The following is a 19393-nucleotide window of genomic DNA, read 5'->3' as shown; positions in this document are numbered from 1 at the left end:
CGATCTCATACACTTTTTCTTTAGTCGAAGAAGTTGTATTATGATCCATACATAAGTTTTTCACAAAAGTAGTTACTCAGTATTGTCGTCTATAGTTACGTGTATGTACTAGAGCCCTGCATGGGTGACTCTATTTGTCACCCACAATGAGTAATCCATTGCTTTGCACTCAACTCATTTGTTGTTTTGAATATTATTTACAAAGTGTACGTACTTTTGATTTTAATAATTAAAATTTTTTTTATTATTATGTATGTGTACGTCTACATTCAAATCGAGTAAGTAAACAACTTACGTATATTAAAAGAATACAAAACAAATATTCTGAATCGAGTTTTAAATGCCAAAAGAAAAATAATTGAAACAAATAATTATAATAAAAAAACTTGAAATCGCAAAATAATTTAAAAATGGAAAACAGTGAGGTATTTCTAATTAAAAAAATACTAAACCGCATGATAAATCTTTAATTTATATTATATTTAATTGTAAATTGGAACAGAAATCTAGCGACGCCGTTGAAAGCCCAGCACTGGAAACGTGTAACTATCTCGTTAAGCCATGAGATAATAAAAGCAAAAATAATTAGCAAAGAATATAAATTAAGTAATAAAACTGAACGTAGTAATGTATGGAAAATTTATTATTAGCTTCGTTCTGTCCGTCGGTTCAAAATATGGGAAACACGTCGATATAAAATCATTACTTCCACACTCAACCACTGTAGGAAGAAATGTTTGTAAGCTTTACGATTTTCTGTAATAAAATCCGACATCACTAAAGTAAAGGACATTGGGTTCGCTCTATCCACCGATTTGTGGACGGACAGCTATTTACACAAATCTTTTCTGGCAATAACAATGCATTATATAAAAGATACACAATTAAATAACGTGTTGTTGGGAATACGCAGCATGAATGGCGAAAAATGTACTAGTGAGTTGTATATACCATTATAAAATTTTAATGGCCACTGATTTTTATCAATTATTTTGAAATCTTTTAGGCGATGATATATACTGCAAAGTTTGTAACATACTTAGCGAATTTGATTGTGTATTCACTGAAAATGTTACTGTCAACAAATGTAATTATGTTTTAAACTTGAAAAATATTTGAAAAATTAAATATTTTTCAAACAAAAAATATATGGCTTGAATTTATGTTTCTTTTTTACTGGAGAATGCTATTGAAATAAAGTGTAATACAACTATAATTCAAGGCTTGGATTACACTTGCTTTCAACATGAATTCCAGTAAAAATGCTTATTGGCATTATTTAAAAACAATTAAGAGTATAAAGATTGAGTCAGAAAAAACGTATACACACTCTTCCAGCCAAAACTTTACTCCTTGGTTCAAAAAATGGACAGGGGAAAAGAATAAGTGAACAAATAATTAAAACCCTTAAACAGTATAAGGGAGACTTGAATATTGAATGAAAACCTGGATCTGGATGAAACAAAGGTCTAACAGATAAGGCAAAAGAAGAACAACTCTTTTGAAGAGCACAAAAAACATTTATCAGATTAGCAGCACGTAAAGTTAAATGCTCTGATTATTTTGGACGCAGAGCCAAAGCAAAGTTATTTCAGTAACGGTAGTTGAGCTGAAATGTTCTCCTCAAACAATCTTAATTTTCATTTCAGTTGGGAATATCGACACCTTATTTTGCATTCATACAAAAAACGGGTGCAAAAATGTGCAAACTAAACTAAATTTTAGAAGACACTGTATTAAAATACTGAAGTAAGCGGGCATGGTACTATTTTTATTTTTTTTTTGGAAATTTCAACATAATCCAACGGCGATGGGTATCGTTAAAACAATAGTTACACATAATTTTTTAAAATTCGCTTTTTTAGAAATTATTCGCTAGTATAAGTTAGTTGCATTGATGTAAAAATTGTCTGGGATTTAAACATATTTAAAAAAATCATTTGGCTTGAATTTATATTTCTTTTTTATTAGTGAATTATAGAATTACTATAATGCAATTCCTAGACACTGCACTATAGGTTAAATGGCTACCAAAACTGTGCTAAAGTCCAATTTTTCAAATGCAAATATTGCACTTTTTTTAATGCCATTTTGTAAACAATACTCCAAATTAACTAAGTCAGCTTTTTGTTTTTGGTAAATACTAAATTCTATTTGACAACACGCAGTCAAAGACATTGCATCGTAATTACTTAATAAATTTTGTTGAAAAGCCTGTATTGCTTTCAAATTTTCAATTGGATGTTTAAATAATTTCGCGAGTTATAAACAAGAAAGTGAAAATGAAGAACAATAAACTGAGTAAGTAAGTAATGTTTTTTGTTAAAAAATGTGATAAAATTGTTTAACTTGCTTGAGATAAATCCACTTTTTTAACATAACCTTAAAAGTGCTGCAATTGTTTTCAAAATGTAACTTCGTGGAAGCTTTTAAAATTTCGGCAAAGTTCGGCAGATTAAATGAAATCAGAAATGAATATATTGAAATGTTATAAACCAATTTTCATTTACATATAATAGCAATTTTTAGCCGTTTTCGAATAATACTATCTCTTTTAGGTTATTGTTTGAAATTTGGCTTAACGAAAATTCAAAAAAAGAAAAATTTGATGCCGTTTTCAAACATGTACTGGACAAAATTGAAGTAAACATATTTTCAGATGAAGTGGAGAAGCATATAACGAAAACAATAAATTTGTTATACCCTACACCACCATAGTGGGGAGGGTATAATGCGTTTGTGCAGATGTTTGTAATGTCCAAGAATATTAGTCTAACACCCACCTTAATATGGTACATATAAATTGTTCGGCCCAAGGACGAAGCCTATTTAAATTGGGTGAAATATCTATTATATTAGGTATCTACACAAATTTTGCTCCAAATAATTAGTCATAGCTCCCATATAATACCCGCTTCCGAAAATAACTTTAACGTACATAAATCTCTTAAAAATTATATAAATTATTGAAATTTTAAAAGCAAATAAGACTCTTGCCAAAGTTTATTTGCAATCTATTTTACTTCATATTGTTGAAAAATTTTTGAGATGCAAAAAGACGCTGTAATGGAAGCGGAGAAGACATATTTTTTAAGCTCCGAATTAATATTAATATTAAGCTGTACCTCAGATCCATTAATTTACACATCATATTTAGATAGGCGCTTACAAAACCGGAAACGTTCCACACTTCTACCAGAAGTAATTCAACTGTTATGTTGCAGTGAACCCATGGAAGAATTTCACTTTAGCCACCAAGACAATGTAATTAATGAAAGCGAAGAGGACCTTATTGATTTAAATTTACAAAATGAATTAGATTTAATCAATTACTAAAAGTTTTAGTATAATTAAAATAAATTAATGAATTAAATTTGCATTAATGATTGTAAATGGGTTAATTTTTGGTCGTTAGTGGGTTAAATTCCATTTTTTTAATAGAATCATTCTTACTTTCGAAATTCTTTAAGGTTTTGGTTTGAATACCATGATTTTGTAGTCGTTATTAATTTAGCACAGAAAAAGTAGTCATTTAACCTATAGTGCACTGGAATCAATGCTGAAATTGCACTTGTTTACAACGTCATCGCTTGGAATTTTCTATGGAATTTTCAATACATCATGTAACAAATTGTGTTGACTTGACTTTATTAGATAACTTTTTGTATTAGACAGTTTTTTTTAATTAACTTTTAATATTTTATCTTAATAATATAGTGAATAAATTACTCTACTAGAGTAATTCACGTCGCCATTTTTACCTTTGCGGAATAACTTTTAATATTTTATCTTAATAATATAGTGAATTAATTACTCTACTAGAGTATTTCTCGTCACCATTTTTTGCCCTTGCGGAATTGCGAACTTTCACAACAACGACATACAATAAACGTATGGTTGTACATTGTTGTTGTGTTCGCAAGGGTTAAATATGGTGACGTGAATACCTTCAGTATTCAGTTTTTAAAATTTTGTAAATAAATACCTTTGGATTCATGATCGTCTCTTCTTTCCATGGAGTTCTCACATATCATTCGCTACGGGATGTATACTTTGAGTCCTGTTGAAGGCTTCAGCAACGTTTAGATATAACAACTGTACATTTTGAATAACACTGTATTTTTGCTTGTCTTCGTTTACTTGTAGATATCGGGGTACAGCTATACCTAGTAACTCCTTGTTGAGATTCCTTGCTTCGATCAGCAGGAATAAAGCCATACTGATCAATATTGGTTGATAATTAAGAGATGTGTATGTATAGCAATTCAGTCCTTATTTGGAATTATAAATACGATTAAACCAATATCTTATGTGTCGATTATGGATGGCAACCACAAATTTCTGGTTGCCATTTGTCAACAGAAAAAGATGCTGCCAGTTGCTATCTGTAATACCATTTAGGCAACTGATAACGCAACTGAAGTTCGGTTGCCATCCATAATCGACCCATTAATTTGATTAGTAAACAATATAAATAGTTATTAATTTACATTCTAACTCGATTCAACTATAATTCAAAATTACGTTTATTACATTCATATAATTGGATGAACTGTTATCCACATAAAACTAATTTTTTTTTATTAAGGTAAATGTTTTGTTTGTAGTAATTTTTACAATTTTATTAAAAAGTAAATTAAACAGAAGAAAACCAAAGATTAATTGTAAAATTCTTATTCACATGAAAAAATATACAACAAGTAATGTAAGCTTGCAAAAGAAAAGTTAAAAGAAAAAAATAAAACAAAAAGGTTCAATAAATTCAATAAATCCTAAATTCATATTAATATATTAATTAAACGTATTTAAACAACAAAATATCCGATTCATATAAACTATATATAATTACTTAAGCCTTTGGCTTACTTGATAGTAAGTGTAATTTAAACCTTTGTTTTTTGTATTAAATCTCTGAATAAATTTAAAAAATATTCAAACAGTAAAATAACATCGAAAAAGCTTTGAGTGGTCGTTTCCTAAAACTATGATTGCTACGGTAAAAACGAAATCAAAATCAAATCAATGAAATTCATATGGAAAATGAATGTGTATAGTATATGGTGCAAAAATGAATTAAAATGACGGTAATCCTAAACTCCAGGTGGTGGTGGTTCCTCATAGCGTGTTGTTGGTTTATTAGGGGTTATGACAATGTCGTCCGGTACCATACTAAGAAGCTCTGCTTCACTTAGTTTTGCCAAAAGGCTAGTTGAATTTGTATTTGATCCTGTGGCTGTATCTGAAAGAATAAAATATTTTGACGTTTATAATTCAAATATTCTACAGCTAATATTTCGTTCAATTTACAAAGGTATTCAAATGCTGTAATCATTTATAATACGCATTCAATGATTTGAATCTGATATTTATATACTAAATGCTTGTTCAAATAGGAGTCCTTTAAATTAAATAACCTGTATTTTAACAGGCTGGTGATAACTTCAAACTCGAAATCTTTAATCCTTCTCTATAATTATCAGCTAATTGTTAAGTGAAGCTTTTTTACAGGGTAGTGTAATTGTTTAGTAAAGCGTGTATATACTGTATCTCCTACTCAAATGTCAACCCCAGCCGAACGTGGTGTACCCTGCCGATTACTAACGAGGCTCTGACGACCGGCATGGACGGTATAACTCTCCCCTGATTTGTAAAGGAAATGTTCAACTCAAATTGCCCTCCTGGAGGAGTTTGAGATCCTAATCAGCTAATCATCATAAACAAAATTATTACCAAAACTAATCGATTAACCTGATGACGACCTTTAACTTTTAACAACGAACACGATTTGGATCATAGCGAATCACTGCTGAATTTAAAATAAAACATCAAACTCATTTGAAAGAATGTCCGAAAACGCCAAATTATTTATAGAGATGTGGATGTCGAAGAATCTCGTCATTAGAGGAACGCTGTTCCCTCATAATAAGTTGCATAAAGCAACGTGGGTATCTCCCGACCAAACAACTCCGGACCAGATTGGCCATATCGCCATCAACAAACGGTATATAGTCGAATGGACCAGGAAGTTAAGCGAAATGCTAGATGAGACCAACGTTGCTGGGTTGGTAACCCTTCTAAAGAAGCCCAGGAATACTCGGAGTCCAACAGAAGTCGTGTTTTGTATAAAATTACAAAGCAGCTATATCGGAAAAGATTTTCCTCCAGCAAATTAATAAAAGACAGCAATGTAGAATTGATGTTTGAGGTGGATCACTATGCAAAAAAGCTGAACGCCCCAACGATACCAAGCGCAGCCACATGCCACTGTCCCCAACACATCGAAAGGCATAACATACCTATCGAATCACGTTTTCTGAAAAACAACAAAGCGCCTGGCATCGATAATATACCACCAGAGCTATTGCTGGCAGTTCCCACCGTAATTGCTCAATTCATACGTCCCATTAAAGACTACTTTTGCGACGAACTGAAAGAAGGCTATACATTGAAGATATCAAAGATAGGAGACCTTACTGACTACAAGATAGAATTGTAAATAAATTGGATTGCTAACATATTAAACTGATGTCTGGCAGATACTCTCGTTCACGATATCCGCAACGAAAAAGCCGGTGTCCGTCCCAACAAATCTGATATTGACCATATCAAAACATTGCGAATAATTACGGAATAATCAATCGATGACAATAATGGCGACAGATTGGGCAATCCGTCATCGCCAGACTGGAATCCACAAAGCTGTCGTAGGAGGGGCCGTCCATGTCGTCGACAGTATAGAAGCAGTAAAAGCCAACAAATAGTGGAACGAGTTTAAGAACATCGCAACGGATGTTCCTTATAACAACAGGAATTTATATATATGTATATACACTGAATCAATTAAGTCTCCGTACAGACATACTCATAATATAAACTAGATTATTTATGGTCACTTTTCAACACATATTTAAACCTTTTTTAATTCATTTTATAAAAAATCTTATAAACTAGAAATCAGCATAAAAAACTACAAACATTTTCCTTAAAATCATAAAAATTTACATAAATTCAATAATTGTACGAAAAGTATCACCAAAAAAGTCTCCGTACAGTTAACCATTTTAAGGCAAGGAATCCTTTCTGAGCAATTGCAGCATTTTAATAGCGGTGCATGGAATGGACTAGCTTTGTTGTTGTCAGGGAATCTATAGGGAATCTATAGATTGTCAGGGAATCTATTTTATACCACTCTTCAAGTTTCCCGCAATTACACATGCGCTAATTTTTGGTTTACCTTCTACAAATCGTACAATTCTTCTCTCTAAGTGGTGGTCTATTTTTCTTGGATGGTCAGTTCTTGGTTTATTTGCCATTGTTTCGGTTTTTTGGACTGTTGAATAACGTACTGAATGAAAGAGCGTGGTCTTTTTACAATATCCTTGATTTCGGTTAGACTTTTTCCTTCATTTTGCAGGTTAATAATAATTTTCTTTCTATCCATTAAAATTTGCTTATTCACTGACAACAACAAAGCTGGTCCATTCCATGCACAAGCATTAAAATGAAGCAATTGCTCAGAAAGGAGGACCTACCACATATTAAATGCAATTATGTTTAATATTGGGATTCCTTGCCTTAAAATGGTAGACGGAGACTTTTGTGGTGATACTTTTCGTACAATTATTGAATTTATGTAAATTTTTATGATTTTAAGGAAAATTTTTGTAGTTTTTTATGTTGATTTCTAGTTTATAAAATGAATTAAAAAAGGTTTAAATATGTATTGAAAAGTGACCATAAATTGCTAGTTTATATTATGAGTATGTCTGTACAGAGACTTAATTGATTCAGTGTAGGTAATGATCAGTCACAATGTCATATTTTATGTATATTTTTTTCAGCGTTACTTACTTTTTGTTTCATATGTTGACCCAGTACCTTCTGCGGGATTATATTCTTCCTCTACGGCGAATGTAGTCGCAGACGCTGAGGATGTCTTCAATAGTGAACCTATTAACGGCGGTGGAGGTGGAATTACCGATTGATCTTTTCCACTTGTTTTAATACTAGCAAGAATTTGAGACAGATTTGAGGGTATTGATATATTAGCTAGTACGTTTGAAGATGATGTAGAAGCTGAACCAAAGCCCTGGAAAAGAAGTCAAAGCAATGTAATGTTAGTATTTATTTACACACATTAAGAGCTTAATGAATTTAATACCGTCGGCTCTCCAGTTAAAAGACCGGCAATTTCCATTTCTTGTGCAGCAATCTGCCTATTAATTTCTTCCATTTTGCGTTTCAACTCATCTTCGGCTGCTTGCATATGATCCATATTGCTGGGAACTTTTACGGGCAGTAATGGCAAGTCATCGTCCGAACTTCCACCAGGTGAATAAGGTTCATCGGCATCGTTATCGTCCAATTTTGTTAACGGTGGCGATATAACTGCTGTATTGGGCCAGAAATTATATTATTATCTACTTATAATTAAGAATTGTTAGTTATGTTACCTTTATGTGCCTTTGCTGCTATAGGTGCCTTAATTATGGCATCTACATCGATTTCATCGACTTTGTGTGCTGCGATTGATTGGCGGTGTTTTTTCGGTTTCGGGCTACCAGGCGGAGTAAATGTGTCCGTATCATTTGCACGGTTAGAGAGCTTAATTGTACAATATTTGGTTAGGTTAGGTATACGAATACATATAAAAGCTTGACTTACTTTGTTTATTGCTGCTGAAGTGCTTGCGCCTCCTAGAACTGTTTGAGATGTAATTGAATTAGCACGCTTGCTAACAACTACTCGTATTATAATGCCAATTAACACATCTGGCCTGTAAGGATCATCATAAAACTCAACTGGTTCCGTGGGTTGCAACAGGTTGGGTACATTTTTTCCTGCTCCTAATGGATAAATGTAAAAATCCTTTATCTGCGATGATGTACTTTTAATGACGCCTAAACGATTACGATTATCTAAATACTCATAGAGTATTTTGTAGGCTACTGTTTCTGATTCACTGGCCGGTATTAAACGTATAACCACAATTTCCTTATTTGGACTTTTTTTAATTTTCGATATATAATCCCACACAGTTTCGGGACCGATACGTCCCACTACATCAAGTTCTTTGGGTAACAGTTTTGCCAAGCCAGTTGAATTGCCGACAATGGGTTGAAGGCTGAGTTGGAATGAGGTAACATCGACCATGTTTATGTTACCAGTCCATAATGATATGATGGTGTATTGAAGATCACTAGAAAAGGACGATGATGGACTTGAACAAGCAATAAAGCGCGAATAGGGATCATGTGGTGGTGTTGGTATTGAAACAGTACTTGAAGGCTCCTGGTCACTTTCTGTTGACGTCAAATTTGACGGTATATCAACCACAATGGCCGAGTCAGAGCTGCTAGTTGATACAGTAGATGTGGCAGGTTGAACTGGCTGTGGTGTAACAGCACTTTTTCGATAGCTATCGCTTTCCTTTTCTTTGTCTCTATCCGAAACTATATTAGCAGCTTCTTCTACCGTTTTTGTGGATTCCAGAATCTGATCAATTAAATTGTATGTCTCTAACGGATTAATTGTAGCTTTAGGCTGTTCATAATGCTTTTTACCAGGCTGTCTGGACTGTGAACTGATGGATTTTTTTGTTTCAGATAAAGGCTTTTTCTCAATTCCATCACTGTGATGTTCACGTTCCGAGCGATCTTTAACACGTTCCTTATCACCACGCAGACGCTCTTCACGTTCTCGTTTTTCATCTTTATGACTACTTTTATGACGTTTTTCGCCTTTGTCTCGACTGCGACTTCGTGAGTGACTGCGACTTCTTTTGCGCGAACGAGATTTGTCATGGTGGCGATCTTTGCTTTTATGACGTTTTTCACGATCTCGTTCACGACCTCTGGTCCTGTCTTTCTCCTTGTCTCTTTCCTTTTCTTTTTCCCGTTCTCTATCTCTAAAGTGTGAGCTTGATAATTTTGTTTTATCTTCATCGTGTAACGAATGTGTTATTGTTGGCGACAACAAATGTGAATGTGAAAATAATGTGGAATCAGCATCTTGCCAATGTGTTTGGGATTCCTTGCGTGTTTGAGCAGTAGCTGCATCATCTGGGACATCTGATTTATTTAGCGCTGACACGACATCTTCTATCGGTATGGTTATATCAACATTGGCATAATCGGATGATTTACCTTCAATTACCTCTTCACCCTTGTGTGTCTTAAGAACATAGTTCTTCGCACACGCAAGTAAATCAAGTTCCGACTTTTTAATCATTTCCAACTGATGTTTATTTTCTTGTTCTCGCCACTGTGCCAATTCCTGACTTGCCAATTCTTCGGGTGACATACGAACCAGCTGTTTCGGTTCAATTAATTTTCCACAAATCTTTGCGAATAAGGTGTGATTCTTGCGATCCTTAATATTAAACACTAATGAACGATATTTAGCTTTATATTTAGTACCCGTGTCTCTATTAAAATAATGATACATCTCGATTTCTGTTGATTTGGCAAACTCTTCGATTTCCTCCTCTGTCAACTTGTGTACATTATTTACTTTGGAAGTTTCATCTTTTGTGTCTGTTTCAGTGGAGGAACTTGAACTTGTCTCCTCTTTAATGCGCAATAAAAATTGTTCTTTAAGGGTCCTTCGAACAACTCCTCGTATTGGTTCTCCATCATTACTAGAACTCTTGCCACTAGTTTCAGTACTTGTTTGGCGTTTTGTAGCTGATGTTTTCTCCTTAGACGCCATCTTTGAATCCTCCGGTGTTTTGGGTACTTTATCAGGTTTTATACCAACTTGCTGTGGATATTTCAGCAATTGTTTTGGAGTGGTTGGGCGGGGACTTGCTATATTCGAAGATGTATTTTTCAAGAAATCTGTAATATTTTTATTTGACTTTATCTGTATTTGGGGAGAATGTCCTTGTGATTGTGAACTGCCAACACTTGAGTCCATTTTATTTGTAGCAACACCACTGGTTACAGAAAACATTTTCAGTGGTGGTGGACTGGAAGTGGCAGACTTAAATATGGTTGGAGATGATGAATGTTGTGTACGTAATTTTTGTTTTTTCTAAAAAAAAAAAAAACAATCAGAAAAAATTATAACAAAATTTAAGTAACATACCTCCAGCTCCAAAGCCTGTGCACTGCCTGGTTGTATTACTTCAAAAGTGGGATTATCTTGTAACCATTTCTTCAGATTGGCTACTGTGGGAGCACTATTCCCAGTAATAACTCGTCCAGATTTTCGTTCATAAACATTGACCTACAAAATATAACATTTTATAGTAAACTTACATTTTGGTGGTGACTGGCCACTTACTCTTTCCACTTTGGGTTTGCGATCAGCTGCAGAAAGTAATTCTTCGAATAAGCCCTTGGATTTTCTTTTTGTTTTGTCTTCTGCAACACTTTTATTTAGCGGACTACTTGTAGCACCTGTGTCCGACTGTGATTTGTTCATTATAGTGTTAAGGGCATTTTGGGCATGTTTTCTAATACAATCATCGCTACAGTAAATTGAATTGGTGCGTGCAATCTTTTTACAGACAATACATAAAGTAGAACTTTCACTTAAACTCGCTGTTGAAGTTGATGTAGACGATACTGATGCCGTATGAGTGGCAGTTGCAGCTGTTGTACTTATGTTAAAACTATGGGCCGCCGTTGTTGTAGCAGGGGGAATAGTTTTTATAATTTTTATATTATGATGTTGCTGCAGCTGCGGCGCTGATAAATGTTTCACCACAGTTATTGTCCTAATTGGCGTTCCTGGCTGTGAAGACATTTTCAAGTTGGCTTGCCCAGATGTCACATACAATTTCTTTTGGCCAGCAGTTATAGCACCACCACTTGTATTTGAGGTTGAGGTTTGAATGATAGTCGCCCTCTTGGTACTAGTGGTACTGTAATCCTTTAAATTTATTATTTGTCCACTTTGTAATTTTAAATGGGGGGTCATTTCCAAGTTTTGAACAGTAGAATCCTTTTTCGGTGTGATATTTAATATGTCTATACTGCTAGCTGTAACATTTGTTGTGGGCGTATTTTGTACGGTTGCAACCGAAGTAATTAATGATGGTGTGCTCGTCATCGTTGATGAAATTGGAACAGGCGTTAAAGATGGTTCTGATTTTTCGATTACTGTTGGTTTCTTTATAAGCATTTCAGTAATTTTCGGCTGTGTCTATAAGAGAAGTTGAGAGTTTGTAATTCAGTGCAAAACAAAAAAATGTATGTAAGATTATAATTATTCTTACCTTTTCTTCGTGTTTTTTTATACATTTCGGGCAGGTCCAATCTATACCTTTCTGTTCCATTTCTAGGCCCATAGCTTTAGTAATGCTAACACATGTTCCATGAAACCAGTCTTCACAAACATCACAACAAATCATAAACCGATTGTTGTGTGGTTGACGACAAATACACCAAAGTCTGGAAAAATAATATGTTTTTAAATGTGTCTCTATTTTTTTTCCCTGGGGAAAAATATTCGCTTGTTACATATCTAGCTGTGCTGACAATTTCTGGCCGGGTAAGATTCAGGTAGAGGTAAGGCTACTTTGTTGCTGTATTCGACTATCGAATCATATAAATTCATTTTACTAAAATCGTTGTTGATGATTTTGGTTAAACAATTTTTGGAGAAAATTTACTATAATTTTCATTTAATAAATTATAAAAATACCACACAACATTTGTTCATCCTCTCGGCACTATAAAAGTTGCTTTTGAATAATCTATTTTTAATTTTTTAAAATTGTGATCATTTTTAATATTGAACAATTTAAATAAAGTAAACGCAAACAACAAAATACCTTGATTTACATGTATTTTGTTGGTGCAAGACTTTTGACAACAGACATAGGTTTTTGTCTCTCAGTAACGCCTAGTACTTTCATAAGTTCTGGTACAATATTATTGCATATTTTTACAGGTTTTGATACCTGACATTAATACTTCATCTATGCATTAAAAGTTTAAGGCTTGTGTTATTTACATTCATGGACTGAGGAGATATTCAAAACCGTATTGTTATTTTTGTTCTAAAAACGAACGTTGCTGCCTCTAGGGGTTACATGCAATTGTATGTATCGTGCCTTAAATTGTTGTTATTGATGGGTTGACAGCATTCCCACGACAGCCTGTTCTATGTACCGGAATGACCCGAAGATCTGCAGCCGTTAAATTGTTTGAAGGCACTGGTGAATCGATTGATTGAACTAGATCTTGTCGTCCGCACGGTGTGTGTTATTTCAGAACCATTAATGCTGTGGGGAACCGAGTTTGAAAATATCCACTCCGGAAGCAGCAAATAATGTAGCAGGAAATTAATATATCAAAGCTATCCATTAAATGACTTGAGATTTCGGGCTTTCAAGAGACATACCGGACATCTACATGGGGATGCACTGAAGCAGAAAAACACTAGCAAAAATCATTGCAAAAAGCATTGTATTTGCAGTAAGCATGTAACTCCCATAGGAGAAATGAGAAAATGTTCACAGCGGTAGAGGTTTTCAACAAACAAAATTACAGATTCTATGCTAACGCCATTTCGACAAGCACCGAATGTGGCTCCTAGAGTGCACCCTACTTCTGTGATGGTATGGTGAGGAGTGGCATATGATTGGGTAACAAAACTGGGGGCGAATTACTACATTCGTGATCGTATCGAAAAATAATTTCAATATCGAAATTATAAAAAAAATATACTATACTAGCTGTCCCGGCAAACGTTGTTCTGCCATAGCTCATACAAAGTTTGAAGACTGCCACTATAATAGTACTCCAGATATGCAATAATAAATTTTTATTTTGTATGGGAGGTGCCACGCCCATTATACCTATATAGGTCAACTGTGAATCTAAACCATCCAGGGACAAACTCAAACACACACAAAAAATGTCATCGAAATCGGCTCAGCCGTTCCGGAGGAGTTCAGTTACTAAGACTCGTACAGAAGAATGCCATATCTCCGGAACTACTATGCCGATTTCGTGAAAACCTCACATAAACCATCTACAGACCATCCCCAACGTACCCTGCAATTTTGGTTGAAATCGGTCGACCCGTTTTCGCAGTTAGTGGTGACATCAAAATGTACATTTCTTTTTATATATAAGATATGTTGCTCGTTAATGAATTCCATAATCTCAAACAAAATCGGCCGCTGCATTTCTGCGTAAAAGAAGCAATTACGTACCAATTCGAACTTTGGAGAAAGTTATGAATCCACTAAACAATACATTGTTTTAGACCTTTTAGCAGGACTCTGCCCCAGCATATAAGGCAAAACAACACAAACCTGCTTAATAAACAATTTGCCCAATTTTATTTCTACTGAAGTATGGCCATCTAAATTGTAAATTGTGGTCTTTTTAATAGAGTATGGTCTGCACATCTCGTCACCCAAATTTTGATTTTTGGTTATTCGAACACAAAATTTAATTTTTTGTAAAAATTAAATATTATACTTACTTATTAGGATCATCATCGTCGTCTTCCTCTGAATCTGTTGCCTCAGTCTCAACTTTAGCTTTGCTGGTATTTGCTTTACCTCCACCTTTTTTGGCAGCCGTTTTTTGAGTTTTTGTTGCCTTTTGGTTGGACGCAGCAGCCGCTGCAATAATTGTTTCTTTAGAGCCACGTCTTCGATTATTAGCATCTGAAATTTTCTTTTCTTGGACAGTTACAGCACTACTTCCACTAGCCACAGTCATGGAAGAGTTCGAATGCATTGAACTGTCCAGCGATGATTCACTCAAGGCAGCTGTGGGAACAAAAGATGTATTACCTACACTAGAAGTGGTTGTGGTAGGATTTGGTTGAGCTTGAGCACGTCTTTTGGCTCGTGTTGTGGGTGCCTCAATGGGTGGCAATGTGATAACTCGACCATTACCTCTAATGATTTGAATCGGTTCTTTACGTATCAAAGGCGATATTTTAGAAACTTGTCCAGTTGCTGTTACTGTTGTTGGAGTTATTATTGTGGTACGAGTTGTAATAACAGGGGTTGGCTTTGTTTGCAATGGGGATGCCAAAGTTGTTGGCACATTTGAAATAGCCATTTGTATAATGCTCTTAGATGAAGTTTGAGGAATTTCCTGAATATGAATTTGTAAATTTATTTTATTACACTTAATATTAAGAATTAATTCTAAGGCTAAGATAAATACATACATACATAGATAAATTCATGAGATTGAGAAAATGCGAATTTTTGCACGATCACAGTAACCATATATATCATGTATATTGTTGTTGTGATTGTACGAAAGTTCGCATATTCGCAAGGATAAAAAATGGGGACGTGAATTATATTTATGTTTTTATAGTTATGCTACTATAAGAAAATTATTTTTACCTGTATCCTGACGGGTGGCTGTGAGATCGGTGCAAGTGGAGGCGGATTTTGATTTACTAACATATTACTACCAATTCCTTGATCGCTACATACACCCGTACCAAATACTTGCTTTTCAACGGCTTCTTGAAGAGTTTTATCATCTTTTATAAGTTCCACCACTTGTTGCAGTATATCATCTGGTAAATCATCGGTATCATCACCATCCCCTTCCGGCGTGGCCAGAAGAGATGCACTTGTTATATCAATGCCACCAACCAGATTGTTTGTTGATACTGATGGTGTAACAGTTGTATGTGGCAAATGAATGTTTTGATTGCCTGGTATATGTTTGTTAACAGTAATAATACTGGCACAGCCACCGGTCATCTGATTTATGTTTTGTTGTGTTTCCGTTACAATGCGACCCTGTGTATTGGTGTTAACTAAAACTTTTTCCGTACTCTCAAGCATCTTTACCAATTCTGGTATGTTCTCGTTAATATTTGTTATTTGATCGTCAGCTTTTTCATTTGATTTTTTCATTTCATCCTGCACAATAGAATTGATAAGATCCAATTGTTTGTCATGCTCAGCTTCTAATTCGGACGAGCTTTGGTGCGTTTGTATAGATATTTGTGCTGGTAATTGATTTCTTGCAGCCGTTTCAATGGACATAAATCCTTTTAATGCCGCCGTGGATGTTGGTGTTAACGTTACTACAGATGTTATGGTTGCAGTATGTGATGATTTTGGTGTTATTGGTGGAGCAACAACTTTAATTGGAGCCTGATTTTCCGTTTGTTCTATTAGAGTAGTTAGATCTGTAAATCCTTTGGTTTTGGGACTCGACATAACCTGCTGAAATATTTGAATTGTATGCAAAATTTTATAATTAAAGCATTTAAAGTTCTAAAATGTATCATTAGATTAGGTTGCTATTTAAATTCGATTAAATCGGCTGAGGTATAAGACCTAGTCTTTATCTATATATGGATTACTATGTCATTATGGATGTACATATATATTATGTACATATATGAAGCCATTGAAAATCGGACCGATAATAGGTTAAAATCGGGCAATTTTTTTTAATCAGTAAATATATTTACATAAAATTTTTTTTCACCAAAGATTGTTTTTAATCTTAATCTTAAAGTATACTTTGGTGAAGGAAATATAAGATTGTTAGTATGTATATTTAATTTTTAGTTTAACAATTTCAACTTACCTTATTTATGACGATTTCCTTATGCGTTTGGGGTGATGGTTGAACAGCGCTTTTTTGTTCTATCGGACCCTTGAGAAGAACATATGTTTTTGGTGACAACGTTATTGAAGTTGGGCCACAAGCTGTTTTATTCAAGAGAGATTTATTTTCATTTTGTTTTTTGGGAATAGGAGGCAGTGCTGCTATAGCAGGAGATAAAACATTTGTTGGTCCCAACAAGTGTACAACATTTGATGGTGTAGAACGAACTGTAATACGACCAGGATCAGATATAATTTTTACTATTGATTTCGGTCGCTGCATTAAACTTGACGGACTGCAGGTAGGAAGGTTCGAAGTAATATTTGTTTTGTTCGGTAATTCTATGGGCTCATCTTGACTGCAATATCGTCTTGATTTTAGATTTACTTTACCAGCACTTAAAGAACGCTTATGAGTTTTTAGGAGTTTTGCTTTACGTTTACGTCCTTTGGGATTATTCACATCAAAATCTAAATCGCTATCACGATCATTATCAGTTTCTGCGGATTGATCTGATCCACTTAAATCACTTTCATCGTCGCCTTGTGCATCATCGTCATTTTCATCGAACGATGAATGTATATCATCATCGTCGTCAAGAAAATCTTCATCCGGAATTCCCTTTTTATCCTTTGTATCTTTTTTAACTTTATGAGTAACAGGCAAACTTTTGTCTTTCGTAAAGATGGTTTGCGAAATGTTTGATTTTAGTGAATTATCTGATTTCGGTTGAATATTTTGTTGTAATTTTTTTCGCACAAATAATTGTTTACCCACCGTGGGCTGCAAAACACTGAGTTTGCGACTGGCAGCTTGTTTTTCGGCTTCCAGTTTATCAGCAGCTAGTTTTGCTTTCATTTGTGTAGGAGATGTAAATGGTGTGTAACAATGATCGTTTTGTATAACAAATAGTTGGAATTCATAATCACTTTTGCGTTTCTTTTCTGATTCCGATTCCAAGCCTGCCATTTCTGTAAAATAAGAATTATAGGTATAAATAATATTCAGCTTATTAAAATGAATACTACTATATTCTTACTCAAAGCTTCTTTGATAATTTCATTGGCATCATCTGGTGGATAAAATTCTTCTAAACGCAAACCCACAATTTCAGGACGTTCCCTTCTACGTCTACGAAATGTTTTTTTCGGTTTAACCAAATTTGGTTGACGGCCACGACGTCGTGGTAGTTTTCTTTGTTTCGATTTATTTTCTTCGCTCGACACATCAGAATCTTTAAATGCTTTTCTGTCCTCATTTTCATCGTCATTTGAGGAATCACAATTACCAGCAGTATCATTTTTATCGTCCCCAGAAGAACTGTTACCCTCGTCCACAGAGCTAAAACTATCCTCGGCCGATCCAATTTCTTGCCTTCTCAGCATTTCTTCCAATTTTTCGGCTTCATCTTCCTCATCTTGCATGCTAGGCGTAGGTGAAGTCAAGCGTATAACACTTATTGATGAAATCTTTTTTTCCTCTGTCGTGGCGAACAATCCATATGAAAAAATAGAAACAAACACGTTTATTATTGATTTCTTTAATATTGATCATCTACAAACCAATGAGATTTTCCAAGCCCTTGTCGTCGAAACTTATTCCATTCTTGCCATATACCACCACCAAATTTGAGTCCGAAGTGCTAGCAAAATCACTGCTATCCACAGCTTGTGAACTGCTTTCAATGAACACCGAACTAGACATTTTCTTATATGGTTATTTACTTGTTCTCGCTGCAATCACATGAGAAATTATACACCTTTTTTCAATACAAGTTTAATAAGTATTTTTACATTTTGTAAGTCTAATGGAATAAACACGCCATTATTTTATGGTTATTGTCATCTAAAATTAAGTGCACCCGGTATGCTGGCCTTATATATTATTGTGGAAAGACAATACTACCAGCAACGAATTTAGAACACAAAGTAAACAATGAAAAAAACACTGTTTCTCTTATTCGCGTTATTCTTTGCCTCTTAGCGTCCGCCTTTGTGAAATTGAAAACTTTAGTTTTCCACAATAATCCTTCTTCGATTGCCAAGATTTTTACTTTAAAATATTCCACAAATGATATATTTTATAAATAAACGAAGTATTGCATACAAATTTTATGTTTTCATGACTAAATTCAATATTTTTTGCTCTCGTAATGCAAGACAAATCGCAAAAAATAAAATATATGTACTTAGTGCCTACAAATATAACAGATTGTTTACAATTGGAACCGCTGTCGACTAGCGACCGTCGACAAAGCGTATTTTTTGAAGTTTAGCTAAAAAATTATAATTAGTTTAATAATTAAGAGTATCTTTATTTTTTACATCAAGAAAATATGAAACAAATGAAAGAAACTTCTGAGATAGCAGCAAAAATAAAACGCGTTTTTTTGTTTTCCATATCAAATATATGTAAACTCATTGTCGACAGTGGTGGTGGTCCCAATTGTAATCGATCTGTGACGCTGTCAAACACGAATATTTGAATGTAACGTCAGTGTTGACAATACAAGAAAATAAAAAAAGTTAATGCTTAGAAAATCGCTTGAAGTTAATCTTTTTATTTTTTTAATATTTAATGTTTTGACATTACAATTTTTATAATTGTATTTTTAATTATGAATTGGGAGCACTTTGTAATTGTACATGTTAACGTAAGGACTGAGATTGAAAAATTCTTAACACACTTTTTCATTAAAAGTTTTAACCCAAGTATTATTTGATTTTTTTTATCAAGTTACCTTTAATTATTTTCGTTTGTTGTTAATCTGATTTGTCAGGAACTCTGCTAAAAATTTAGAGGCCAAAGACAGAGCACGGAATTTGAAGTAA

At 34.1% G+C, this 19393-nt stretch overlaps 1 protein-coding gene across 2 annotated transcripts; it reads right to left on the bottom strand.

Moving 5' to 3' along the window:
- Positions 1–4508: 4508 nt before the first annotated feature.
- pps (protein partner of snf) lies at positions 4509–18680 on the bottom strand. Of its 2 annotated transcripts, none has more exons than XM_065511267.1 (14): positions 18356–18680; positions 18125–18295; positions 17602–18042; positions 16542–17533; positions 15332–16171; positions 14446–15071; positions 12224–12398; positions 11287–12150; positions 11089–11229; positions 8665–11034; positions 8454–8604; positions 8162–8391; positions 7852–8089; positions 4509–5239 (listed from the first exon to the last, which is right to left on the bottom strand). In XM_065511267.1, exons 2-14 carry the CDS (start codon positions 18264–18266, stop codon positions 5091–5093), a joined length of 7359 nt encoding a protein of 2452 aa, XP_065367339.1. In that variant the 5' UTR covers positions 18267–18295; positions 18356–18680; the 3' UTR covers positions 4509–5090. The 2 variants fall into 2 exon arrangements, with proteins under 2 accessions (XP_065367339.1, XP_065367348.1); XM_065511276.1 differs by having other exon boundaries at positions 8162–8388; positions 18356–18679.
- Positions 18681–19393: the final 713 nt, after the last annotated feature.

The sequence above is a fragment of the Calliphora vicina genome, chromosome 1 (genome assembly GCF_958450345.1).
Source record: "Calliphora vicina chromosome 1, idCalVici1.1, whole genome shotgun sequence".
Lineage (NCBI taxonomy): Eukaryota > Metazoa > Arthropoda > Insecta > Diptera > Calliphoridae > Calliphora > Calliphora vicina.
Note: the sequence above shows the minus strand (reverse complement) of the source record. Positions and strands in the feature narration are given on the sequence as shown.

What these genes read in the sequence shown, in the direction of transcription:
- pps (XM_065511267.1), bottom strand. Translation starts at nt 18,266, where the DNA reads ATGTCTAGTTCGGTGTTCATTGAAAGCAGTTCACAAGCTGTGGATAGC. An exon ending in AGGAAATCGTCATAAATAAG is followed by an intron (nt 16,172 to 16,541) that starts GTAAGTTGAAAT and finishes CAAATATTTCAG; the next exon opens with CAGGTTATGTCGAGTCCCAA. An exon ending in GTCAACATATGAAACAAAAA is followed by an intron (nt 5,240 to 7,851) that starts GTAAGTAACGCT and finishes TTATTCTTTCAG; the next exon opens with ATACAGCCACAGGATCAAAT.